This window comes from Cyprinus carpio, chromosome B5 (assembly GCF_018340385.1).
Source record: "Cyprinus carpio isolate SPL01 chromosome B5, ASM1834038v1, whole genome shotgun sequence".
Classification (NCBI taxonomy): Eukaryota; Metazoa; Chordata; class Actinopteri; order Cypriniformes; family Cyprinidae; genus Cyprinus; species Cyprinus carpio.
In genome coordinates, this window is record NC_056601.1 from 16438231 (window position 1) to 16465395 (window position 27165).

Sequence of the window (27165 nt, forward strand, 5' to 3'; positions counted from 1 at the left end):
ATATATATATATATATATATATATATATATCTATATATATATATATATATATATATATATATATTGGCTTTATATCGGCCCCTAGGTGTTCCAAGATATCGGGATCGGCTGTCAAAAAAACAAAACAATATCAGTCGACCACTAATCATATTTTATATTTGTAAGTCATGTTATAACTCTCTAAATAAGGAATAATGGCAATACAATGGTATAATGGGTTCAGTATGCTTTTTTTTTTTTTATTTTAAATTTTTTTTTTTTTATTCAAAGGCTTGTTGGTGTGAACAGGCATCAAGGGTGTGTGACATTTGTTGCTTATTTGTTTGCTTGTACGTTATCATGGACAATATTGATGATCACAGTCCCGCTTCATCTGGTCCACACATCTGTGTTTTCAGGAGCCTATGAATTATTTGACCGCTGAAGTTTTAATAGAGCATGTTATCCAGTGTGCTAATAACCCTGTATTACTGATGTCATTTTTATAGCGTACAGAGCTGCGAGAACAAAATGCAGCCTCTGGGAATTATGAGGGACTCTCCTTCTGCTAACGGTGCAGTTTTAGTCAAAGAACTGCTTCATAGAGCCTGCATATTCAATAAATGAATAAAGCGGGAAGAAAGAGCTTAGCCTAGTTAAGCCTGCAGTGTGCAAATTACGCCTACGCTCTTTATCACTGTGGCTGATAAAATGGGCCAATAGTTTACATCGCCAAGTGTGTCTTTCATCTTGTAAATGATCAGTTTTTCATTTTGTACTGCATAATATGTGCTATAAGGGGAGTTTGGGACTGTCGCAATCACTAAATTTTGGCTGATTATTATTAGTCATACAAATAATTGTAATTTATTGTTATCACTTACAGTATATGCCTAATATACACAAAACTTTTGGAAGAAGTCAGTGCCTTGCATTGAAAAAAAATAAAGTGTGCAAAACTAGAGACAAATCAGTAAAGAAGCATAAGGAGGGAGCAACTGCAAATCCATTCTCTTTTTGGGGGTTGTCCTGCTGTCGCCTCTCCAGTACACTTGTTGACTTTCATTTGCACCAAAGCAGGTGAACTGATTCACTATCACTGGACAGATTGATATTGATGAAGTTTTGCGCAGTGTATTTATCATTTCTCTTGGATTTTATTACACAGGGAGAACAATAGAAATGTGTAAAGTTGAAGTGCAGCGTCTTTTATACTCAGAGCAATGCTTTAGAAAATCTCCACAGAAAACTGACATTCAGCACAAACTACACTGCATATGCTTCTGTATGAATACAGTGAGTTTGAGTGAGGGAGGGCTGCTTGCCCACATGATATCATACTGTCTGCAGTCAGTGTGACATTTCATCATGGGCAAGACTCTGAAAATATCACAGTTGTTCCTGTGTCTCACTCTCATCTCTCACCTCCTCCATTCACTTGCGATCACTTCCTCTTCACCACATCAACAGCACACATATATATGTTCTGACTTTTATGCTGTAATTGACTTTGTGTATTTTTTGTGCCATCTTAGAAGTGCTAATTGACTTGCTGTTCTTATCTGTTTGAATGAGATTAACCGTGCAGCCAGAGTGAGTCTAAACAAAGTGTAAGTGCAGATGTATCATGAATTGTTATAAGTGTGTATTTATTTATTTATTTCAGGAAAAATGCCTAAGTTAGCTTACATGTTTTAATTTTAGAAATACTCTGAACCACAGTGTGCATGCAAAATCATGATGTTTATCAAAGGCGTTTTTTTTTCTCTTTTTTTCTTTCTAAAAGTTTCAGAGGACACTTCTGCTTGGCTTGTTGTTGTAAGGAACCTTTGACATTTAATTCAAGGAGTGGGCAACATTTTTGACACGTACAGTCATTTTTATTTTTTCTTGTTTTTAATTGTATATTTAAAAAGAAGATTCTAAATATAAGGTTTTGTATTATCATCTCATTTCTGTTTTCTTTTTTTTTAATTAATTGGATATTTAATTGTGCATGCTTATTTCCTATATTTGAACATTTAGATTTAATAATGCAGCTGAAGGAAGTAATCTTTAGCAAATCTCAAAATGAAAGTCCATTTTTTTAAATTGTGCAATTTTCATATTGGGATTGTTAAATTCTCTTGTAGAATTTAAAACAATTTATTTTAGTGTTCTATTTTTACATTTTATTAGATAAAACTTTATGTATTCAAAGGTTATTATTTTGTTTGTTTTAAACCATTTTTAAAACCTTTTTTTTTGAAAGAGAGAGAGAGCAAATATGAAAATAGACCAATCTATCATTATATATGCATGACCCACTGGATTAGCAGTTTACTTGCATAACGGTTTTCTTGTTTTGTCTGTTATAGTTATGTTTTATCCGCAGTGCTTGGTTCACTTGGAATCTTTGGCTTCCATACAGCTCATAATTAAATAAAACAGGCTGAGTAGGAACAATTACTGCAAGAGGAGTTGAATATTTCTTAAATAAGCAATGTAATAAAAGCTGCATTTAATATTAACCGTTTTCGACCTTAATGCTCACATGCCAGTGATCTTTCTTTTGTGTGCAAGTGGTGACACTACTGTTTTCTGCTTTATGTTTACATACAGTTATAATGGAGCTACAGTGGGTTTATGTGGATTCTTAATCTGTCACAATGGTTAATTGGATTTTTGTAGCTTTATAGATGTCAGGTTTTTTTTCTACAGGGATCTAAAATCACTGAAAAATTAACCAGTGTTGTTAGAAAAGCTACTGTTTAATTTAGAGAGCCCCATGTTTTTGATGACTGAGGCTCTGCAGTAAAAGCTTTTCACATTTTCTCGCTGTGCTAGGGCACCTTTTTTAGAGCAAGATTTCACTTTGGATATTGCCGCATGAGTTTTTGTGGAGAGAAATATTGCAGCGGGAGCCCTGTCATATCTCTGAGTGAGATGGCAGCTTACATTATTTTTTTCTAAAAATCAAATGCCATCTCTGCAAGCCTCTTTTTACAGAGTTACAGCATTTCAGCAAAGCTTTTTCACAAAATCTGGAAAGTGATTTGGTATAAAATGTACTAAATATAGGATTGATTATGTCAGCATGCCAAAAAGATCCTTTCAAAAAACCTGCTTCAGCATTTTCCAACATTCAGGGCTGCATTAAATCAATGCTGATGGACCAAATAGAGGAAGACACTAAACTCTGATTTACTGCCGACTAATTTCCGTCATCTGCGCTTGCTTTCTTTCAGATGGTACCATGGAATGTTGGACAGAACCATTGCAGAAGAGAGATTGCGTCAGGCTAGGACACCGGGCAGCTACCTCATCAGGGAAAGCGACCGGCGGCCTGGCTCCTTCGTACTGTCCTTTCTCAGCGTGACCAATGTGGTCAATCACTTCAGGTGAACTGTTCTTTCTGGATCATAATGTTTCACTGAAGCTCACAGATCCCCAATACTGTACATGCATATTTCTATAGGCCAGAATATTGTAGAGACTAATGCTACGGTTGCACTGCGAGTCTTAATGCAATAGAAATGTGAATTAATTGAAATGATTTAAAATGGAAATATTTATTAAAATGTTTATTAACAGTAAAATTAATACATTTGTATTTTTAACATTATTAATGTCTTTACTGTAACATTTTTCATTCCACATTTGACTTTTTTTTTATTGCACATGTACAAAGTCTTCAAAGCTGCATTTATTTAATAATAAATAAATACGGTAATACTGTGAAAAAATGATGCCCCAAAATTTTAAACGGTAGTGTATGTTTAAATGAGGAACATTGCAGGCAAATAATAATAAGAGCCAACCATTTTTCCAGTACTCAATGCCAAATTTCAAGTATAAGATAGATAAGCACAGAAGCTTGAGCAGAAGTAAAATATAGATCACATGTAAACACTACTCAGGGCATTTCGAGGTTACATTTCAAGGCATTTTTCTATCAGTAATGAACAAACTTGTGTAGCTCAATGACTGATTTATAAAGAAACATGCGGTAAGCAAACAAGTCTTTCAGTAATATATTAATTTCATTCTCCGTGGCAAATGCTTCTAGAGTGTCGCATTGTCTTGTTGCATTTGTATAAACATTCACAAGTTTTAGAGCCACTACCAATGCTTTTGTGCTCGTGTTGTATTTTTATATGGAAAGACTCACAGAAGTAGGCCTAAAAACTTTATTGCAGTAAATGTCTAATTCATTCAGGCATTGTAATTTGAATGCAGAAAGGCAAAACAATTTCTGCTTTGTGTATATGTTCAGGATCATTGCGATGTGTGGAGATTACTACATCGGTGGACGGCGCTTCTCGTCCCTGTCAGACCTCATTGGTTACTACAGCTATGTGTCTTGCCTACTGAAAGGTGAAAAACTGTCGTCTCCAGTGGCTCCCCCTGAGGTACGATGAGATCTTCTGACATCACGAATGATAACAAATCCCTGTGCTCCTCGTATTCGTTGCTATATCTGAGGTTGTGCATCCAGAAGCAGGATTGTGTTTTGTTGATTCTTCATACTGATCGTCATAGTGGTAATATGTGTCATGCTCCCTTGTGGTGTCGCTATAACCTTTCATTCTCCTTCCAGCCAGTAGAGGACAGGCGACGAGTGAGGGCCATACTTCCATACACCAAAGTGCCAGAAACTGATGAGATCAGGTAAAAAAAAAAAAAAAACTTTCTTAAACCTCATCCAGTATCACATTTCAGGATCCAGACTGTGTTCTGCATGTTTGAGGGAGTGAAACTGAAATCAATTTAAACGTTTGAAACAGGGCTGCACGATCAATCGATTTAATCATTATCTTGAGTTCTGCTTCTGATTAATTGGGTGCAAGTGTCTGCTGAAGCTCTTTGGCTATTTATCCTGAGAAAATTTCTGTTATCATGCACTGGCTTTCATGCTTGGGGTTGTGAGATATGAAGAGTTTAAATCCTTTAAAAAAGGGTCAAATAAACCCTGCATATGAGTTGATGCTCTCTTTATTTGTCCTGACATAATGCTGATAAAATGTAAAAATACATTTCTCAAATGAGAACGGTACTAAATAATTATATTTTTTAATTATCAGTTTAACCATTATTGTGCAGTCCTAATTCAAACTAATTCTGGCTTTAAATTCAGTATTACAGCTCATTGCACCTACTCAAGTATGAATACAATTTGGACATTCTACATCCACAATATTGACATTATAATGTGACCTACAATGTCAGCCGTGTTGCTGTTTCCCCAACATTTATGCATAAGACTACTTTCCTGTGGCCTCATGCAATATTAAAATGTCCTTATGACTATAGAATGTTGGGAGAAAGCAGTAGGTCATCCAGTTATTATTGCCTACTATTTAAGGATGTTACTGTGTAGAAGGGAAGTTGGCATATTTGGATGCAGGACAAGTTTTTGAGCCTCCCGTAATGAGCTGCTGATAGTAGTCAGGTGTGTTAAATAGAGAAGACATTCAAAATATGACGGACCAGGATTGAGATGATTCACCTGAATAGCTGCTTGGAATGATCTTCTTCCTCTGTGGTATTCAATGGCTATTACAGGAAGTTACAAAAAGTAACAGTGCAGGAAAGCAATTTAGATTGCAAGTGAAGCTGGGAAATCCTGTGTAATAGACTAATTCCCTTCCTAAATTTTAACATTTTTAAGCTGCCTTATGATAATAATAATAATAAAAATAAAAATATCATAAAGTGTTACCTCTTACAGAGACCATCTAGTACCTTCATTAATGAACATTTCACGTGTATAGTTACTTTTACATTCAAAATGCAACAGCTGATTCTCAGAAGAAAAAAAAAATTCACTTTTATATAACTGTATACTTTATTGTCTTTCTCAAGTTTTCTCAAAGGAGACATTTTTATCGTTCACAATGAACTGGATGATGGTTGGATGTGGGTAACCAATGTTCGGACAGAAGAACAGGGCCTTATCGTGGATGATCTTGTTGAGGAGGTGGTAAGTGTCTTTGAGCTTTTGTCCTTTGAAAGTGCCTTACAAAATATTTCAGCAAACATCCTTTGGATTTGCACATTAATTGAAAGATTCATTTGTATGTATTTTCAGGGGCGAGAAGAGGATCCCCATGAGGGAAAAATGTAAGTATTTATAGTATAAGACCAGTATATCTTTGTTTAGTTTTGCATGCATATCTCTTCTGCCCCGTTAGTTTTAGTTAGTTCATTGTTCCATAGCAAAAGAAACATCTGTCAGAATCAGGGAGAAATGCTGCACTGAATAAGAGTGTTTGAGCCGCAGGCTGTTGATCTGATCAGAGAGCAGCTTTGATAGAGGTGGCTTGATCCCTTGTGCTGTGACCGTAGTAGGCTGCTCTGACTCAGACTTGACTCACAGAGCCTGGGGTGCTGCCCTCTCTGCCCTGCTTACTTATGTCTCATTTCCTGTTTCCTCTTGTTTTTCTTTTTCTATCTTCGTAGCTGGTACCACAGGAAGATCAGCAAACAGGAGGCGTACAACCTGCTAATGACAGGTACATGAGTGTGACAAACCACTGGCTATTACATGTTTGTGTAATGCACATAATAAAACACCCTGACTGTGATATCAGGCAATGTGCTAGAACCACAGCAATACATTTTACAAACACATTTTGACATCATTAAAGTAATCGTTCTCTTCTAATTGAAAATAATGATTATTTACTAATGCCTTTTCCACAATGGAATAAAAAAAATGCATATATAAGATTTATTAAAAGATAATTGTGACTTTTTATTTTACTTTTTCAAAAAAAAATTAAATTGAGTTTACATCTCACAATTTTGAGTGTTTTTTTTTTAAAAACAAAAACAAAACCTAAAAAAATATATATATATATATGTATGTTTCCAGCACTGAATAAAAAGGTAATTGTGATTTTTATTTCACAATTCTGATTTTATTTCTTGCTATTGCAAATTTATATCTCTCATATCTTATATCTCACATGAGTTTTTTCCTTAATGTAAACTCAATGTAAACTCAAAGTTTTGCCATGTAAACTCTTGTGAGAAATTGAGAAAATTGTGAGAAAAAAGTCTGAATTATGCGAGAAATTTGCAATTACCTTTTTCAATTCTGTTTTATTCTGTGGCAGAAACGGGCTCCTATAATTATTTATCAATATAAAAAAAAATATATATATATATATTGATATTGGATATTTAATTGTATATGCTTATTTCCCCTATATTTAGATTACCTTTGCCATCATCTAACACTCAATCAAATCTTTAATTTTAATTAAAGGTAATCTTTATTAATCTTTAGCAAATGTCAAAGTGACTATCCATTCATCATACATTAGTCTTTTATCTGTTATTAGCCAAAATAATTATGTCTCTCGTTGTATTTACTCCCTCATGTCATAGATAGATTTGTGGGAGGAACAGACTAAATAATGATATAACTTCTAATTTTGGCTTAACTACTTCTTTAAATCATAAAAGTGTGCATGTATTAAGCACTTTTGATTTATGAAGGCATTAAAGACTTCATTATACAGCATTATATGCATCATTTGTCATTTTTGACTGCACAAACTTTGAATACTTTTTTTTTGCAAACCTAAGATGGGAAATTCATTAAAGATAACTGGATTATAATAGATTACAACAGAAGCTGTCATTATTTTCATAACCGCCATTTAAATCTATTTAAAAGCACTTCTAATATGCTGCTTTTCCTCTGTCCAGTTGGTCAGGTCTGCAGCTTTCTGGTCAGGCCGTCGGACAACACACCAGGCGACTACTCTCTCTTCTTTCGTACCAATGAGAACATCCAAAGGTTCAAGATTAGCCCCACTCCAAACAACCAGTACATGATGGGAGGGCGGTACTATAACAGGTAGGACAGCAGACACGTGTCTTGTCAATACCTAAAAGCATCATGTGGGGTCTGGCTGAAAAAGGATAAACTTTTTATCTTATAAGAAAAAATGCACATAAACTATGATGGAAACACATTTACCGAATAAATTTGATCTTGCGCACTGAAAAGTCATGTGACTTTGCGCTATGAGATGGGATAACGACATATGAAAATTATTATATTCAGTGGCTTCTCCTAGTTTTTCTTAGAGATATTTAGTTCCAGTTTATCAGGACATGACATTTTTGTTCTCTTTGACTCGTTGGATGGAAACGGTGTTTTATTCGCAAATGTTTTATGCGATATTCCAGTTTTGCACATAAGTTAAATTTGCATCTTTGGATGGAAACATAGCTACTTTCTGAATGAATCCTCGTATTGAACGAATTGTGTGAACCAAAGATTCAATAGCTTATTCATAAAGAGAACTGTTTACTTCATTCCTGAATGAATCAGCCGTTTGAACGAATTGCCTCATAAAGACATTTACCGCCACCTACTGGTAGTTTTAGTTTCTTCTTTAGCGTATCATGTAATTTATTAAAAAATTAAATAGATAAAAAAACATTAAAGGGATAGTTCACCAAAAATAAATAAATAATAATTTTGTCATCATATTCACCCTCATGTTGTTTCAAACCTGATTGACTTACTATTTTCACAGGCAAATTTAGTTTGCAATTAATTAATCGCAGCACCCTGTAATTAATTAGATAAAAGAATTTAATCGACTGACAGCCCTAAATAAAATACAATACTTTATTGCCATAACAACATAGTTTTCTGGACATTTTCCTGGTGAGCTCTCAAACAACAACAACATAACACGTGCAGTTGTGCATGTTCTAAACATACATATCAGCAAAAAGTAACCCAAAACATAACAACAACACGCAAAATAGTAAGCAGAGAAACTCCATGTAATCATATAATGGCACCATCTTGGATTCCATAATCAGAATGGTATTAATAACTTTATATGGTATGTAGGGCTAAGCAGTTTTTGCATATTGCACAGTGATGGATAAATAATGATTATGCTATTTTTTTTTTTTTTTACAATTATGTTATCACTGATTTGGTTGTAAAGATTTCAGATGACTCCACAATTGCTTCACAACTATATACATATGAACACTGAAGTGTTTGATTATTACATACAGAGGTGAATAATTTATATATGCACAAATTTTAATTTAATACATTTGCCTGCAAACACCATTTTTGCTCACACTACAAATGACTAAACTGATTTCACTCAAATACTCCAAAAGTCTGCCTGTCCAAATATTTTTGCTTCCTGATGCTGAACAAAGCATTTTAGAGATTAAACCCTGTCCCATATATTACGCCGCAGAGCTGATTTAATTAAAATGTAACACTATGTAATTTTGCACTTGGTAATAAACCACATGGCTTTACATTCAGCTGGTCTCTAATTAAACCAAGCTTTTCCTGGCAGTGTTGATGATATTATCGAACGTTACCGAAAAGAGCAGATCGTGGAGGGCTACACTCTGAAAGATCCTGTCTCAGTCCAGGTAAGTGAAAGGTCATTCCAATCAGCTCAGATATCACTGAAAAACATCTCAATAATAAGCACAATACTGTGTCCTTTTTGCCGTTTAGCAAAAAGAGCAAGTCCTCTCCGACTTGGTCGACGGCAGAGAAATCTATAACACTATTCGACGGAAAACAAAAGATGCTTTCTACAAAAACATTGTCAAGAAAGGATATCTTCTCTTCAACAAAGGTACCGCAGGCTATTTTTTATGCATCCAACTGCTTCCATTGACATTTTACTGGTTATCAGCACATAAGGCTGTTTGACACATACACGTAACATTTGTATTCAGTGCTCAGTCATTCTCAGTGGGACGAGAGGATGTGGGTAATTTGTAGCACATAAGCCCCATGTGCATGCGGTTTTGTCAAACCTTGACAGTCTTTGATCACCTGTGAAACACACAGGAAGACACTTCACAGACAGCTCAGGATCAGCTACGCAGAACAAAAAGCAAAGCGTTTACCTGAACACACAGAGCTGTCCAGTTCAATGACAGTGGCTTTGCTTAAGAGATTTGGCGCTCTGTGGGGTGTGCTCATTGATCATAGGCTATGAATCTGAATTAGTTCTGACATCTTGTCTGGTTAGTATTCAGCTGTTTGTATTTAATATTCAGGTGGTTTAATGTGGGCTAAAATCATTATACCTCAAATCCTGGCTGTGTTATACAGGCTCCCCGTATTCAAATTAACTGTCCTCTTAAAAAATGGTGATAAATGAGGTGTTCTGCAAGAAATGAGATCTGTTAGTTAAGGCATTGTAGTCAATATGTAGTATATCTACCTCAGTGCTGTGCATTATAAAATTAATTTCTTATAGTTCCTGTGGCTCAGTGGTAGAGCATTGTGTTAACAGTGCAAAAGGTTGTGGGTTCGATTCCCAGGGGAGCACATGTTAGGTAAAAAAAAATGTATAGCCTGAATGCACTGCAAGTCGCTTTGGATAAAAGAATCTGCTAAATGCATAAATGTAATGTAATCTAGTTCTGATGCATTTTCTTGTTGGCATTTAGCTGTTTGTTAGTATTCAGCTGGTTTGAGGGTGTAGTAAAATCCTTATTATATAGGCTCCTTGGGCAAGAATTAATATATTTGTCTTTTAAAAAACAGGTGTTCTCCCATGGTTTGGCTCCCTTAAAATTAATTTTCTAAACTGTTCAAGTAAAATAAATGTGAGACCGAAGCATCTTGCTTACCTTTTCACTTGTGCTTCGACAGGGAAGGGTAAGCGCTGGAAGCATTTGTACTTCATCCTGGAGGGCAACGATGCTCAGCTCATTTACTTTGAGAGTGAGAAGCGAGCCACCAAACCCAAAGGACTAATCGATCTGAGCGTGTGCTCAGTGTACGGAGTCCACGACAGTCTGTTTGGCAGGTATGCAATTGTAATGCTACTCAAGTCACTTGCCAAACATTTTCAAGTATAGCTTAAGTGTTCACAGTGTTTGGAGCCAGTTTACAAAGCAGAAATATTGATGTACATATTTGATGTTGATGCTATTTTTATGTCCAGGCCAAACTGTTTCCAGATTGTGGTTCAGCACTTTAGCGAGGAGCAGATCATTTTCTACTTTGCTGGGGAGACACCTGAGCAGGCACAGGTCCTACATCACTTCTGCATATATATAACGTTAAAAATATTAAAGTCTTGTAAAATTAAAAATGTTGTAGAAAATAGAAAATATATTTGTTTTCTATTTGAACATGTTTTAAAATGTCATTTATCCCTGTAATGACAAAGCTGTTCAGTGTTCAGTCTTCAGTGTCACATGATGGGTTGAATACTCAATAAGTTCATATTAGGGCTGCACGATTAATCGCATGCATTTGTCATGCGTGTCTCATCAGTAAAGCCGGTTCCGTGATTAGCGGTAAATGTCTGTCACCTGTTTTCAAACGGGAGAGGCAGTTAATACACAGAGCCATAGTTCACTGACAAGCTACGCAATATCGTGTTCATAATCGAATGCGATTAATCTCAATTATGAACAGAATATTGCGTAGCTTGTCAGTGAACTATGGCTCTGTGTATTAACTGCCGCTCCCGTTTGAAAACAGGTGACAGACATTTACCGCTAATCACGGAACCGGCTTTACTGATGAGACACGCATGACAAATGCATGCGATTAATCGTGCAGCCCTAGTTCATATTGTCACTTTTGATTTCTGCATGTCTGAACCAAGCCTGTGTAAAAGTGATAAATGTGTCCTGCATTCACAGGACTGGATGAAATGCCTGCAGACGTTCTGCAGTAACCTTAGGAAACCCTTGCAGACCACATTCAACAAACGCTTGCGTCAGGTGAGAGAGAAGTCTCACTGTTTTTATTAAATGTTAGCTTCTGTTGCTTTAATCATGAGTTAAGGTGTTCATATGACTCTGAGTGTGCTGTCAGAGCGGGCCACAGCTGAGCTGTCTGGATGCTGGTGAGCAGGGCGATGAAAACCACGTTCAGAGCACCTGATCCCAGACATGCAATTTGGGCTAAATCTAAAAAGAACATCGTCATCTTCATTACCACAGGCATATTTTTGGAAAAAGATCTCCGCATGTCATCTGCTTCTGACATCTCATCACTTATTCATTACAGAGCACGGAAAAATCTAACATTTGCATGTCATTCTCTGGCCTTAGGTTAGCAGTTTAGTCCTGTATGTGGAGGAGGCCCACAAACTTCCCATCAAACACTTCACCAACCCCTATTGCACCATCTCACTGAACAGTGTGCAGGTGGCAAAGACTCATCCTAGAGAGGGACAGAACCCTGTGTTCACCGAGGAGTTCATCTTTGAGTGAGTTCATTGTGACTCTCAAGACTCGTTTAGAGGCTTTGAAAGTGCTGCTCGATTAAGGTTCTGATTACCATTCCTCTCTCGCAGTGACTTGTCGAGCGACATCAATAGATTTGAAATAAGCTTAAGCAACAAGACCAAGAAGAGCAAAGAAAGTGACATCTGTGAGTATCATTGCCTGTTCATTATCATATAATTATTGCATGTAGCAGGTGTGGCGAAAGTTTCATTTTGGATCCTGACCTTTTAAGGGAGTATTCCTGAACGTCTGATGACATCATTTGTGGCATAGTGTCATTTACCGCAGAAAACAATTTTGTTCTTGTTTTTTTTTTTGTTGTTGTTGTTGTTACAATAATGCACATACAAAGTCAAGGGTATTATTTAAGCCGTACATTTAGACAAATGTTTAGTTGTGTTTCTGTTAGTGGAGTTTTTAATCAATATTCATCCTTATTATTTATATGTGCAAACCGTTTAAATGTTTAGGGTGAGAAAGATTTTTTTTAAATGTATTTGAAAGTAGAATCTTATGGTCAACAAGGCAGCATTTGTTTGAGATATTAAAAACAGTAATATTGTGAGATAGTATGAATTTAAAATAACTGGTTTTTTTTTTTTTTTTTTGGTATTTGGTATTTGAATATATTTAAAAATGCAGTTTATTCCTGTGATGGTAAAGGTGAATCTGTCATGATCTTTCAGAAATCATTCTAAAATGCCGATTTAGTGTTCAAGAGACATTTATTATTATTATTATTAATTATGAACACTAAAAAAATAAAAAAGCATACTCGTAGTTTATGGAATATAATTTTGATGTTTATGGCCTGGCACTATGCATTTTAAATGCTACTGTAACTTGATTTATTTATTTTTTTCCCGTCAATTTATACAAGTTATTTTCTGTGGTAATCAACAGTATATCAAAGGTGCTCCATAGAGATCAATTGAATTTTCTGCAGCAACATTCCTTAAACCTCCCCTATGCTCTTTTTCCTTGCACAAGTGCACCCTCTGCTGGCTGTAGATGAAGCAGAGCAAGACTTCTGCTCTTCTCTAATTTGTTTCTCTTCTGTATTGTTTCAGTGTTCATGCGTTGCCAGCTGAGCAAGCTGCAGAGGGGCCAGATGATCGATGAGTGGTTTCCTCTGAGCTCCTACGTGCCACTGAAGGGAATTGAGCCAGGCTCACTGCGCATAAGAGTGCGATACTCCATGGAGAAGATCATGTCTGAGGAAGAGTACAGTGAATTCAAAGAGGTAAACATACACATGGTCATATTTTACACTTTGAACAATAAGGTAATGTGGCCTCGAAGAGAATGGCCTTAAGATTGTTGGTTAAAACTATTACTTGTGTGGCCATGAACTTAAAAGCATCTTTTGCTGACATGCTCTGACTGTCCATCCCCAGCTCATCCTGCAGAGAGACTATCATGTGATCTATGCATTGGCTCACGTGTGTGGACAGGACCGCACCCTGCTGGCCAGCATCCTGCTCCGTATCTTGAGACACGAGCGAGCCGAAGCTCCGTTACTGAGGATGTTGAATGACAGAGAAATTAATATGGAGGGTAGGGCTCTCTCTTGGTATTATTCACAGTTCAGTATTCAACAGCAAACAGATGTCACAGCTACACTGAGGCTAGGCAGCTTCCCTCAGGCTTGTTCATCATGTTTTAGCTACAGAACAAAGCTTTGACAGGTTTGTTTGTGCTTTTTATACAGTCAAGCAATGACTAGTTGTTTATTTAATAGACTGAGTAATGAGACATCAACAAAATCTGCAGTGTGTTCAGAGAAGAGCTGTCACGATACCAGTATCAGTAGTGTTGACTCAATTTGGTATGTGGGTGAATTTACAAACTCAATCATGATGAAAGTGTGGCTCGTGAATATTAATTAGTTTGTGACTTGACTCTGCAGGAAGAGGTTTTTTTTTTTTTTTTTTTTTTTTTAAAAGACGTCAATACTTTTATTCCACGATGATCCATTTAATTCAGAAAATAAAAAGATTTAAATAAATAAAGATTTATATTTTAAATTTCGATTTATTAGTGAATCCTGAAAAATAAAAGTTATAATATAACAAAAAATATATAATAAATGTTTTTTTGTTGTTGTTGTTGTTTTTCAAACAAATACAGAAAAAAATGAACACATCCCAAAATGCAAGGCAAAAAACAACATATATAACGTTGACATATAGACATACAACAGCCACCAAATACAACTTATACTGAATTCATGAGTATTTAGATTTCAGTCAGATTCTGCCATACAAAGTTGTTTAAGAGTTACATATTTGACAGTTTATGGATTAAGAGTCAAAAATGGTCTAAGAGTTCTTTCCCTCTTTTTCTATATAATTATATGGCATAACATTACTGTACATTGCTTTTATATTCAGTCTCAATCGGGAGAAAGAGAAGAAAAAAGAAAACGTTAGTTAACTGATTAAATCTTTTCTTTTCAACCACTTCCTCCAGTTTGATGGAATTTTAGTAGATTGTTGTCTTAAGAAGAAATACTTCTTAAGCAGCAAATCGGCATATTAGAATGATTTCTGAAGGAAATAAAATGAATAAATTACATTTTAAAATATATTACAAAAAAAAATGCATTTATTTTTACGTTTTGACTTTATTTAGAAAAAAAAGGTGAGCCCTTAGTGAGCCTTTTTTGTTTACATGATTATAAAAAAAATCTTACCAATCAGAACCTTTTGTATGGTAGTGTAATTATAATTAAGTATTTTGGATGCACTTTATTTTAAGGTTTCCTTGTTACAGTGTAATTATACATTTAAGTACTGAGTAATATTAATTAACTTAATTAACATGCACTTACTATATAATTAGGATTAGTGTTTGGCTTAGTGTTACTTGCATGTAATAATGCATAATTAAGTGTTATTATAATAGTTAGTACATGTAACGTGAAACAAGGACACCTTAAAATAAAGTGTTACCAGTATTTTCCTCCAATTCAGGATACATTCATTATGCATTTTCTTCTGAATTATGAATTAAGACTGTTCAATATAAGTTGAATGATTAATATAAAATTAATTTATTACTATTAATAACAATAATAATAATAAAAATGTATAGAAAAGGATTATGAAATGTTTTGGACATTACTTTTTTTACTTTTTTTTTACTTTGTTTATCATGAACATCCTTACAATGTGGTTTCTTGTTTTGGTGTTGCAGATGAAGCTACGACGCTGTTTCGAGCCACAACTCTGGCCAGTACTTTGATGGAGCAGTACATGAAGGCCACAGCCACTCCTTTCGTCCATCACGCCCTCAAAGACACCATACTGAAGATCATGGAGAGCAAGCAGTCCTGTGAGGTAATGAACTAAATAGAACAATGTTGTTCAGTGGACAAAAACAGCGCACTGTTAACATCAGGCTCCACTGTGCCTCAGATCTGTAAATGTTCTGATGTGTTGTGTTTAGTGTTTCTGAGCCAAATCCATCATCATGATGTTCTCTCTAAATCCTTGGGCAAATTTGCTTTTGTCGGGTTTCTGTTGTAAAGTGTATAAACTGAACTGGCGGTCAGAATTCTCTTCCCTCATGTGGCGTGTTTTCTGTTCTCCCTCCATAGCTGAACCCGTCTAAACTGGAGAAGAATGAGGATGTTAACCTGAATCTAGCTCACTTACTCAACATCCTGTCGGAGCTGGTGGAGAAGATATTTATGGCTGCTGAGATCTTGCCCCCGTAAGCATGAAAGCACACCACCATATCAGCATTACTGCTTTGTAGTACAACTTTAGAAATGTGGTACCACACTACCTATACTAATCCATATTTTGCCATGGCATCACAAGTGTCATTACAATGTTTATATACGTTAGGAATCCAAAAAGGTATTGGTTTAAAGCAGCTTTATATTAATTGTATTTTTTGGGGGGGTAAATATTGTATATTTCTATGTCAACATTTGGTATTTGATTGTTAGATTTTCAGTTACTCTTGCCGTCATCTAGTGCTCATTTAGAAGGATGGTGCAAGAATATAAGAAAGATTTAACCTTTTAAGAACACTATTTCTTGAATAAAAATGTTCTTATGTAATATGATAAAATGTTTGGGATTAGAAAAGTTTTTTTTAATGTTTTGAGAGAAGTCTATTGTGCAATGTAAGGCTGAGGTTATTTTATCCAAAATACAGTAAAAACTAATATTGTGAAATATCATTACAATTTAAAATAACTCTTTCTGTTTCAATATATCTTAATGTAATTTATTCCTGTTATGGCAAAGCTATGTTTTCAGAAGTCATATCTCCAGTATTACTCCAGTGCCACATGATCTTTTCTAATATGCTGATTTAGTGCTCAAATGACATTTCTTCTTATATCAGTGTTGAAAACAGTTGTGCAACTGAGACTTTTTTTTTTTTTTTTTTTTTTTTTTTTTTGCATTTATTTGAAATAGAAATCTTGTGTAACTTACATATCTTTACTGACACTTCTGTTAAAATAAATGCATCTCTGAATAAAAGAATTTTCTTTCCAAAAAAAAAAATGACCACAATTTTAAACAATAATATTTGAATATTATATATTTTTTGTTTTGTCATAATGACCAAATTTTTATATCAGTGCATCCCCACTATATTACCTTCCTGTCCATATTGTGCTGAATTGATTATACACTTCTTTATGGTACAACGCTGTTTATACAGCCTTAGTATTCATAGTTTATCTGTTTCCTCCTCGTCTAAGACCCTGAGGTACATTTATGGTTGTCTTCAGAAGTCTGTGCAGCAGAAATGGCCTACCAACACTACAATGAGAACCCGAGTTGTGAGGTAACACGTTATCAAGCTACATTTGCATGCGTTTATGTAAAGAGCAACATCTTGCAAAGTGCCAAAATGTGTTTGTCTCTGTCCTCCAGTGGTTTTGTCTTCTTAAGGCTCATCTGCCCTGCCATTCTCAACCCCAGAATGTTCAACATCATTGCTGGTGAGAGCACAGCTTGCACACAAACTTTTTTTTTTTTTTTTCTTTTCAGAGGCAGCATATTTAGGTCAAGTACCCACTCAAATATTTCATTCTGCACCTGTTAGAGCTTCAGTCTGATAGAACAGCACTTAACGGTCCGAATGTGTGAAAGGCATAAACATGTCATAGTGAGGCAAAATCAACTTTTCATATTTTATACGAAAGTGGATTTGTTGTACATTTTATATTTAGCTGGAATAACAAAAAAAAGTTTTTGTTAATGAAGGGTTTTAAAATTCTTTCTAATAAAAATGTCAGATCATAAGAGCATAAAAATGTAATGAATATTAATGTATTAATTAATGTAATTTAATATTAATATTTTTTTAGTTAATTTTAATAAAATTGTAATTTAATCGGAATGCAATCTACATATACTGTTGGATAAATGCAAGACAAAAATAACACTGCAGTAAACTCAGTGTTTGTCAAGGATAAAGAAAAATGTATTTAAGTTGTAAAAGAAGTTAATACTTAAGTATACTCAGTGTCTTACTTCTGGACATCAGATTTAAGGATAAATAAAGGTGTTTAGAAGTGTTCAAATTTATTGATGTTTATGTATTTTGAAATTTATTTTTGTTCAAATGTTTTTCAGTACTTTAAGGAAGAATGCATTAAATTGATCACTTATTTATAGAATTTTATCTAGAAAATGTAGTTTTTTAAATTTTCTATTCACACAAAATACACATATATATATATATATATATATATATATATATATATATATATATATATATATATATATATATATATATATATATATGTATATATATATATATATATGTATATATATATAGGTACCTCAGCTTGTTTAGTCTAATATTAACTGTAATGAAAACGTCTTGTCTTTGCAGACCCTCCATCCTCCACAGCAGGTCGAACGCTTACCCTGGTAGCAAAGTCTGTGCAGAACTTGGCCAACCTGGTGGAATTCGGTGCTAAGGTGTTTGGATTTTCACGCTGTGTTAGAAAATGAGTTACGCTGAATATATGTCAAAGAGTCCTGTGAATGCTAATGCTGAGATGCATTTGTCGTGATGTGTTTGTGTTGCAGGAGCCCTACATGGAGGGGGTGAATCCCTTCATCAAGAACAACAAAGAAAGGATGATCATGTTTCTGGATGAGCTGGGGGTAAACTGCCCTGTATCCATTTTTAAAGCCGCATGGGTTGCCTGCGGCTCAGTTTATGAGCTCTGTGTGAAGTAGCTTTCCTATAACATTCTCTCTGTGCTGTTTCTCCAGAATGTTCCTGATCTCCCGGAATCTACCGAGCACTTTAGGACTGATTTGTCCCGTGACCTTGCTGCCCTGCATGAGATCTGTGCTACTCATTCTGACGAACTCCGCACCCTCAGCAATGAGAGAGGAGCACAGCAGGTGTGTGTCTCTCTTGTGACACATGATGGTGGAACATATGTATAGGCCTAATATGCATTTAGCCGTGTTTAGTTAGTGCAAAACAAACCTGACTGTTTATCTGTTATCACACTTATTACACAGTTATTTATCATATAGTATTGATTTCAGCTGAAATTGTTTTATTTCAAAAGATGAAATAAATGCAGAGTGTCTTCAGAGATATAAAATTAGCATGGCTTCAATATTCCCTTTAAGCTGGATGCATGCACATCCGCGCACTTTCTACTGCGCAGAAGAAATAATGTGCCACACACAGGACACACACAAACCACTATAGAGATGGCATGCTACAGATTAAGAACCTGTGAATGCAGTTTATGGTTTCATAGAAAGAGCAGTATGTGCACACACAGGTGTAGTAGTGTGCAAACTGTATTACTTAGGGATGTTTGGATAACTATATAAGAATTCATGTTCATGTTTTTTCAAGATATTTAGCTTATAGATTTCAGTTTAAAGGCTTTGTTTTCTCTTCTATTCTGTCAGTTTAAATGCTTCAATTTGTTAATTATTATATTATATTTAGTGCTGTCAAACAATTAATCGTGATTAATCTCATCCAAAATAAGTTTTTGTTTACATAATATATGTGTGTACTGTGTATATTTATTATGTATATATAAATACACACACATACATGCGTATATATTTAATAAAAATGTTATGTTTATATATTAAATATATTTTATCTGTAATATAAATAATATACAGTAGTCAACATTTGAAGTGGATCAAAACCTTTCATCAAAGTTGTCCTAGAACCAAAACAATACCCGTTCTTCTCATTAGACAACGTTGATGAACTTTCTTGATCTGCTTCAAATGTTGACTACTGTAAATATAAATACATATAAATATTTTCAAATATATACTGTGTGTGTGTATTTATATATATATATATATACACATAAATATATATATACACATAAATATACACAGTACACACACATTTTATGAAAACAAAAACTTTTATTTTGGATGCAATTAATAGCAATTAATCATTTGACAGCACTAATATATTATATCGTATTATATAAACCTAATAATTGACGTCAGAAAGGGATTTTTTTGCCTTTTATTTTAATATAAAGAACTGTTCTTCATGATTTTTTTTTTTTTAAAGTGAGATTTAGTAGAATTTCTTGGTAGCACATCACTGTTTAAACAAAAGGGATTAGAGGGAACATTGCATGGCTGTATAGTGAAGCAGTTACCAGGGACAATAAAACTAGCATAGCCATATACCATAATTGGTTACCAGAGATAATCTTCAAATAAAGTGAAATATATAATATAGTGGTCATTAAAGTTAGAATCACGTTTTCCAAAGAGCTGTGTGATAAAAAATAATTGAAAACAATTCAAATTAAATTTAAATGTAGGATTCCAGGAGTTTTAATAGCTGAATATTAGCTTCACTAATTAATGATTTACTGCATAAGATTTTTAAAAAATATTTCAATTCACAATCTCAACCCAATAAGATATTTTAGAGCTCCTTTGGGCCGCTTGGTTGAGAATCATTAATGCATTTTTTTTAAGATGGTGTGTCAGTTGGAGTTAAATTTTAAGAAAAATGAACTCCAGAGACCCTGCAAAATTTTATTTTAACGGTAAAACTTAAACATTAAACTACAATTAATACATTCAACTAGCAGTAAGTAACTTTGCAACTGCATGTCAACTAGCAGTCATTAGAGTATTAGTAGACTGTCTGCTTAATATCTTCTAACACTTTTTTGATGGGTCCACAACATACTGACTATAAGAATCTTTGTAAGTATATGTCAACTTATTCTACTATTCTACTAACCCTAAACCTAACCTAAGTCTACTCTAAGAGTAAGTAGACATGTAGTTGCAAATGAATAAGAATTAGTTGACACGTAGTTGCAAAGTTACTTATAGTTAGTAGAATGTCTAAAGTGGACTATCAAAATAAAGTGTAACCCATGTTGTGATCCATCTAGCTGGTTTTATTTATCATTGAAGCTCACTAAGTTGGAATTTTCACCCATACGCCGTTATTGGTGCAAACATTAATGAAAAGGCCACCAGAGGATCAGAAAATTACTTTCGGCATCACAAGTGACCTTGAGAAAACAAGACAAAAAAAAATGCATTTCCTTTGGCTTTGCTGTGCCATTTTTTAACCCAGCAGGTGAATATGATAATGCAATCATTGTTTGTTGGCTCTTTCTGTTCTTCACAGCACGTGCTGAAAAAGCTGCTGGCCATCACTGAGCTCCTCCAGCAGAAACAGGCGCACTATGCCATGTCCAACAGCACCAGGTAGTTCCTCCTCCGTCATTTTGTCTGTCAGTTTGTCTCCGTCTCCATGGAGTAGCCAATGGGACCCCAGCATGCTCCACCCTCATCCCCATATCTTCCATCCTCCCTTTTCCTCCGCCTCATTGACTGTGCCACGAGAACTATGCAAACTACAGCAGAAAACAAAACGGCTGGGCTCCCAAGTCCAACACCAATGACTTTATAATCACACGGTTTGACTGCTCTCCGTATCTTGGGTACATATCAATCTAACAGACGGGTCGAACGAATGACCCATCAAGTCGACAGAATGATGTTTTTAAATACAGGTTGCCAAAGTGTATCTCTTCATCTGCTTGATCTGAAACTGAACTGACACAAGGCTGCAACGATTCTTCCCTATAACTGGATTATGAGCTAAAATGCGTTTTATACTGTAATTTGTTACTGATTTACATGGCTATGAATATGCAAAATGTGCTCAGACTAGTGTTCTTTGTCATTTTCCCTGTTCCATTTAGTTCGAGTTGTGCTGTAGACTGGATTTTGTTTTTCTTTTTATCATCCTCAGAGAGTATGATTATTTTATATCAAAACAATAAATTCTCTTGCTGGAATCATGAGTATATAATTTGAGGTAACCTGATTTGTTTTCCATATTGTACAATATGTTTGATTGGTTCAGTCTTCCCTGAGACAAATTCAAAGCCAGACACGTTCTCAGGAGAAAGGTTTAAGGTAAAAAAAAAAACAATGTTTACAGCAGTAAAATTTATTATAGTAAAGATTGTATCAGGAATGCATGCACTTATTAAACATGTTTTATAAAGTACTGACTGTCTCAGATCAGCTCGTGAAAACAGCTTTTGAAAATAAGACAGCTGTTGTGCTCCTCTAAAAATATTCTAGTGTTTGTCTCTGTTTTCAGTTCTTGATTTTGAATAAAGAACCATTATTATGGTTATCAACAGCATCTGTGATGTGTCACTTGAACATAACCCAGAACTTCCCTCTAACCCCGCTTTTCTGTAGAGAGACTGACCCTGTAATGTGTGTACTGTAAGACATCTGTTTAACGACTACTTGAAGGCTGAAAAAAGTGCAAGTGTTACAGCAGTAATTGAAGTTGCAGGCAGTTTATGCTCATTCTGTGCATTTTAACTACCATTCAAAAGTTTGGGGTCAGTAAGATTTTTAATAGCATTTTTGAAAGACGTTAAGAAAAAAAAATTGTGAAATGATTACAGTTTAAAATAACTTCTATTTTAAAATCTAATTTATTTCTGCCATGACAAAGCTAAATTTCCAGCATCATTAGTCTTCATTGTCACATGATCCTTCAGAAATCATTCTAATATGCTGATTTGCTGCTCAAGAAACATTTCATTATCAGCTGAAAGCAGTTGTGCTGTGTAATATTAATGTGGAGCCTGTGATCCTTTTTTCAGGATTCTTTGATGAAAAATTCAGAAGAACAGTATAGTCAACATAAATCATTTCTAACAAATGTCTTTACTGTCACTTTTGATCAATGTAATGCATCCTTGCTGACAAGCATTTACTAAAAAAAAAGAAGCAGTGTAAATACTCCATGCTTGTGGTACTATTGTTAATACAATAACCCAACAATTATATTAATAATAAAAAACCATGTTTTATTTTCACAGAAGAAAAAGCTTTACATGACATTTTGCTAAAATATCTACAATCCAGTTTGAGAAGTGCATCCTCAGTCAGTTATGGCAATCACTCAACCTGTTCAGAGGACGTTGCCAATTTAAAAACAATTTCATTGTCACAATGCATCCAAATCCTCATCGGTCCACTCCTGCAAACCAGAAAATCCATAAGCTTCAAGCAGTAGCCAGAGGATGTGCATTTGAGGAACAAATAATCTTCAAATAAACTTACTTCCTCAGCCACCATCTGCCTTTTCGCCACGTGATCATCATCTTCATATCCATGTTTTCTTTTCCTGAAGGACATGGACAGAGGAAAGCATCAGAACCATAAACCGTTATCATCCACAGACTACATTCATTTAGTAACTGTCTTTGGTGACCCATCAGTCTCACACACATCAATGTAGCTCATAACTGTGTAGTTATAGATCATATGTAGTTCTTGTCCGTGTCAGGTTGTTGTTTAACCGCAGCCTCAAAAGAAATGGATTCCATAGACACTTGTAACTGTTGTGAGCTAGAAATCCTGTGTCTAAACAGGGTGAAGAACAAGTTGATCTATAGCATGTAGGCATTACAATGCCATAGCCTTCTAAAAGTGCTTGAAATTCTTATGGCTTACCATCAATCCCTCAAGACTTAATCCTGAAAGGTCACCGTGCCTTATTTTGTCTTTATTTTGCAGAACTGAATGTACCTTTATGGCTGTAGCAACCACAATCCAGATCCTCTGAAAGAAAAGATTGGTAGCAAAAACAGCAAGACTCGTTCTCCCCAGATGCAAACGAAGAAGGTGGATGCTCTGACTCTAGTCAGGCAACACACTGCCAATCTCCATCGTTCAAAACTTGAATTCACATTGAGCCATCAAAGAGATATTATTTCTGCCGAAATTATCTCTTGGACCTCCCTACACTGAAAATCACGAATCTTCAACAGAAGAACCAAAACTGAGTTTAAATCTGAAACGCTGGTGTATTAGTTAACCACTGGTGTAACCAACCTGGGAGCCGCGAGCGCTAGACTGGCATCTGTAGCAAGCAAGAACTTTGGCACTGCATTGCTCTTGAGCATCAGGGAAGCGAGATGCACGCCTTAAGAAACCGTCTACACTCAATACTACCACACAAGCTCTTCCTGTTTTCGACTGCGGTTTCACATAGAGGTAGGCTTAGATCTACAGATATCGACTGATTCCTATCTTACCTTCTGAGCCGCTTCGCTTGACAAGATGCTGCATCCTGGCTTTTATCTCCAAACCAGTGTTTGTATGTGATACATGAGCAGATCAGTGAGACCGAACCAATTTTGGAGGATAGATTACACGAGGCTGGAGCATGCGTCCACTTTTAATAACCTGCCCCTGTTCTTCCACCTAACCTACAACGGCACCATCTCGAGCTCCAATGAATTCTAAAGCTTTTCCCCAGAATGGGCCAAGTAGGTTATGAGCTTCATGGTTGATTTCAGATCACAAAAAAGTCGAGCATCAAGACCTACTGACTGTAAAATGATATTATTTTATTATATCAGTCTGTTTATGTTTCTCAAACTCGCTTAAGAGTTAATTTGGCTGTTTCTTGATGTGTATTATTATGTAAAACCTCAAAACGTATCACCAGTTTATTATGATTCTATGATGTGCTTTTGTTTGCTCAATTTGACAGGTAGTTGCAATGTCCTGTCCTCGCTGACTCCCTCACTAAGAAACTACTGTGGTGGTACAATTGTACAGTGGAGATAACTGATGGAAATACCATGCTACTCTGATATACATCATTGTAATGAATGACTGCCATGGTACATGTCCACAAAACTGCTTTTAACCATTGTGCCATGTCATAAAAACATGGTAATGCATTCATGTCAGTGTATGAAGGTGTATATTCGCTACAACTGACTTGAAACGGCTCACTCTGTACTCATTCCATGTTTTCATCTACAGCTGATGTAGGGGATTCTGTACAGTACATTTAGCTGCATTTTATGACCCAGCAAATCTATGAAAAGCATGATGCAGATTTACTTTTTTTTTTGTATTTTAGGTAGCTCATGTATTGTTATTTTTCTATTTTATACTCAAAACCCACAACTTTTGCATCTTAGATACAAAACACCAAGTTACTAACCTGGCTGAATAAAACTCTTAGTATGATTAGTTGTGTGTGCTTTTTAAACAGACTAATCTGATTAGAACTGTATGGGCATGTCATTGATTTTATATTTTCCAAAAAAAACACTCACAAGTTTGTAGCAAATTCAGCATGAATCCTTTCCAGTTTCTGTTTGTAGGTATTGACCTCCTCAGCTTTGGGAAGCTCGTATGCTTTAACAAGACTTGTTATTCCTATAATGAAAACACAATACCATAGATTCATGTCCTCAATGCACCGATAGCAAAATCTTTGATGACCAAAGTTGTCCTTAAGACAGCAAGCTTCCAATTTTGTATATGTAGTTTTGAAAGAATTCACTCACCGAGGCTGCAATTATTTAATCAGAAATAGAATGAAACAGTAATGTTTTTAAAATAAATTAAATATACTTTATAATGTCATTTATTCCTGTGACTTTTAGCAGCCATGTGAACTGTCAGAGTCTGTTGGCCATTCAAGTCTTTAAATCAAAAGACTTTTAAGGTGATTAGAAATATAAATATGGTCATATTCGGTCTTCTAAAAATTGCATTTCATAGCAAAATTGATCTTTTAGGAGATAAACCTCATAAATTTACCCACTGAATATCCGAGACCTTTTATGAAGGTTTTGCAGGAATGTTCAGAGTTATTCATCTCTTATCTAGTGACATTTCAACAGTTCAAAAAGGAAAGAAAAATACTTACGTCTCATTGACTCGTACATCTTTGAGAGGGTCTCTTTATCCCCCTTAAGCCCCATGCATTCGGTCAAATATCTGTAAATGCCAAAGAAAAGACTTTTTAACATCCTGCCGTCTCAACTGTTCGAATCTGTGAATGCTGAAGGAGAAACCTACGCCTCCATCTTGAGGCCAGCACGTGCAGCACCGTTAAGGATGGCGGTAAGGGCGATCTGAGACGGAGAAAAGAGGAGTCCAGCATCTGTCATTGCTGCTCTGTTGAGAAAGTCTTCTGCACTCTTTCTCAGCATCTCTGGGTTCTCTAACAATGGGTATCTGGTCTGAGAATACAGAAACCATGCACTTAAATAATCTACAGTTAGGGGATTTTAAAAATCTTTGAGCAGCCACAACCAAGGGCATACATTTAAGGTGGGACTGTCTACAACCAGGCTTTAGACTCACCTTCAAGTCAATCAGGAAACCCTCCAAGGGCCGATAAGGATTGTGAACAACCAGATGGAAATTAAGCTGCTGGATAAGAAGCAGCTCATACTCCAGAATCTGTTCTAGAGCCCTCTCCTGTCCTGCTGGGCTCTCCTGAAGGTTCCCCACAAACTGAGTGCTGGACACATTAAACTCATCCACTTTACAGGAGAGATACGCACATGTCAACCTGCAAAAGTGGGGCGTGAAGGTCAGAAATGAAAAATCTCTAATAATTCATGATCTTCGTGAACTCAGTACACTTACATTATCGTCCGAGGGTGATACTCCATCAAAGAGTTGTTCAAATAGAATCTTCGAAAATACATACAAGCTGTGCCCTGAAAAACATACACTGGTTTTAAAACACAAAAAGACAGAATGGCACACTAGATGATCCCATCTTTAACTGGTAAAAGTGACATTTATTACCACGACAGATTTAGGCATGGCAGGCTTGAATATGGCACAGAAGTCTAGCAATCTCTTCTCATAGTGTCTGAAGAGCACCTTCTCTTCTTGCTCATCAAGAAACATGGATTTATTTATTCCAGGCTGAAAAAAAGATGAAGTCTAAGTATGATTGATGTTAATGCTATTAACACTATAAATGACTAGATTACTATGCTTTGTGTATAGATAGATAGATAGATAGATAGATAGAGAAGTGTAAGAGAATTGCTGCAGTTGTCATTTACCTTCCCACTGGACATGCCTTTTGAGCAGAACTTCCGATTAGCTTCTAGTCTTAGTTTATCTAAGGATTCCTCTTTGTCGTAAGTCCAGAATTTCTTCTGAGAGCTGTTGTGATACATGCTGAATATAAAGCTGTGGACAGAACAATACAACTATGATTACACACCGGATGCGTGCATTTTGACAAACCGCAGCTCTACACAAGTCCAGTAAGTATAACGTTACACATATAATAAAGTCTACATATATTTAAGAATCACTAGTATTTAAGTTTGTGCAGTGCACTGCCGAGGCAGTTAATTAAGGCCATTTTTTCCGATTTAATTAAAAATATAGTTTTTAATTAACTATTTCTGTCTCACCCCTCTAGTTGACACGGTGACGCTCCGTCTGTGTATCAAGGATGGTCGTACAAATATTCAATGGTTTTAAGATTCAGCTACTGATTTTTGTTTCAACAGTAGACGTGCGCGAGAACGCGTCGCGTAAGATTCACGCAACCTTTTAGTCGCTTTTTGATGATGTCGATTGTGTTTCCCACTCACGA

The 27165-nt window shown here is 35.5% G+C and overlaps 2 protein-coding genes across 3 annotated transcripts in view; one reads left to right on the forward strand and one right to left on the reverse strand.

Moving 5' to 3' along the window:
- rasa1a (RAS p21 protein activator (GTPase activating protein) 1a) overlaps nt 1-24776 on the forward strand; it is a 37005-nt gene extending 12229 nt beyond the window's left edge. For both annotated transcript variants that reach the window (XM_042724614.1, XM_042724615.1), the window contains exons 2-26: nt 3207-3359; nt 4235-4370; nt 4559-4629; nt 5824-5941; nt 6050-6081; nt 6421-6473; nt 7678-7828; nt 9315-9393; nt 9482-9605; nt 10637-10793; nt 10932-11019; nt 11641-11721; nt 12055-12212; nt 12300-12376; nt 13302-13474; nt 13629-13788; nt 15430-15572; nt 15833-15948; nt 16957-17043; nt 17133-17200; nt 18100-18188; nt 18300-18377; nt 18489-18623; nt 20878-20957; nt 23304-24776. In XM_042724614.1, coding sequence (XP_042580548.1) covers nt 3207-3359; nt 4235-4370; nt 4559-4629; nt 5824-5941; nt 6050-6081; nt 6421-6473; nt 7678-7828; nt 9315-9393; nt 9482-9605; nt 10637-10793; nt 10932-11019; nt 11641-11721; nt 12055-12212; nt 12300-12376; nt 13302-13474; nt 13629-13788; nt 15430-15572; nt 15833-15948; nt 16957-17043; nt 17133-17200; nt 18100-18188; nt 18300-18377; nt 18489-18623; nt 20878-20957; nt 23304-23352 — 2656 coding nt within the window. In that variant the 3' untranslated portion in view covers nt 23353-24776. The remainder of the gene's footprint in view (nt 1-3206; nt 3360-4234; nt 4371-4558; nt 4630-5823; nt 5942-6049; nt 6082-6420; nt 6474-7677; nt 7829-9314; nt 9394-9481; nt 9606-10636; nt 10794-10931; nt 11020-11640; nt 11722-12054; nt 12213-12299; nt 12377-13301; nt 13475-13628; nt 13789-15429; nt 15573-15832; nt 15949-16956; nt 17044-17132; nt 17201-18099; nt 18189-18299; nt 18378-18488; nt 18624-20877; nt 20958-23303) is intronic.
- Nucleotides 22571-27148, reverse strand: ccnh (cyclin H). The gene is made up of 10 exons (XM_042724616.1): nt 26981-27148; nt 26621-26750; nt 26355-26477; nt 26190-26263; nt 25902-26112; nt 25614-25777; nt 25462-25532; nt 24863-24965; nt 22848-22911; nt 22571-22764 (listed from the first exon to the last, which is right to left on the reverse strand). Exons 2-10 carry the CDS (start codon nt 26735-26737, stop codon nt 22732-22734), a joined length of 960 nt encoding a protein of 319 aa, XP_042580550.1. The 5' UTR covers nt 26738-26750; nt 26981-27148; the 3' UTR covers nt 22571-22731.
- Nucleotides 27149-27165: the final 17 nt, after the last annotated feature.

Excerpts from the sequence above, each read along its gene's own strand:
- ccnh (XM_042724616.1), bottom strand. The coding sequence starts at position 26,737 with ATGTATCACAACAGCTCTCAGAAGAAATTCTGGACTTACGACAAAGAG. Across the intron at positions 26,113-26,189 it reads TATCACCCTCGGACGATAAT|GTTGACATGTGCGTATCTCT; the intron begins GTAAGTGTACTG and ends CCACTTTTGCAG. Across the intron at positions 25,778-25,901 it reads GTTTCCTGATTGACTTGAAG|ACCAGATACCCATTGTTAGA; the intron begins GTGAGTCTAAAG and ends CTGTATTCTCAG.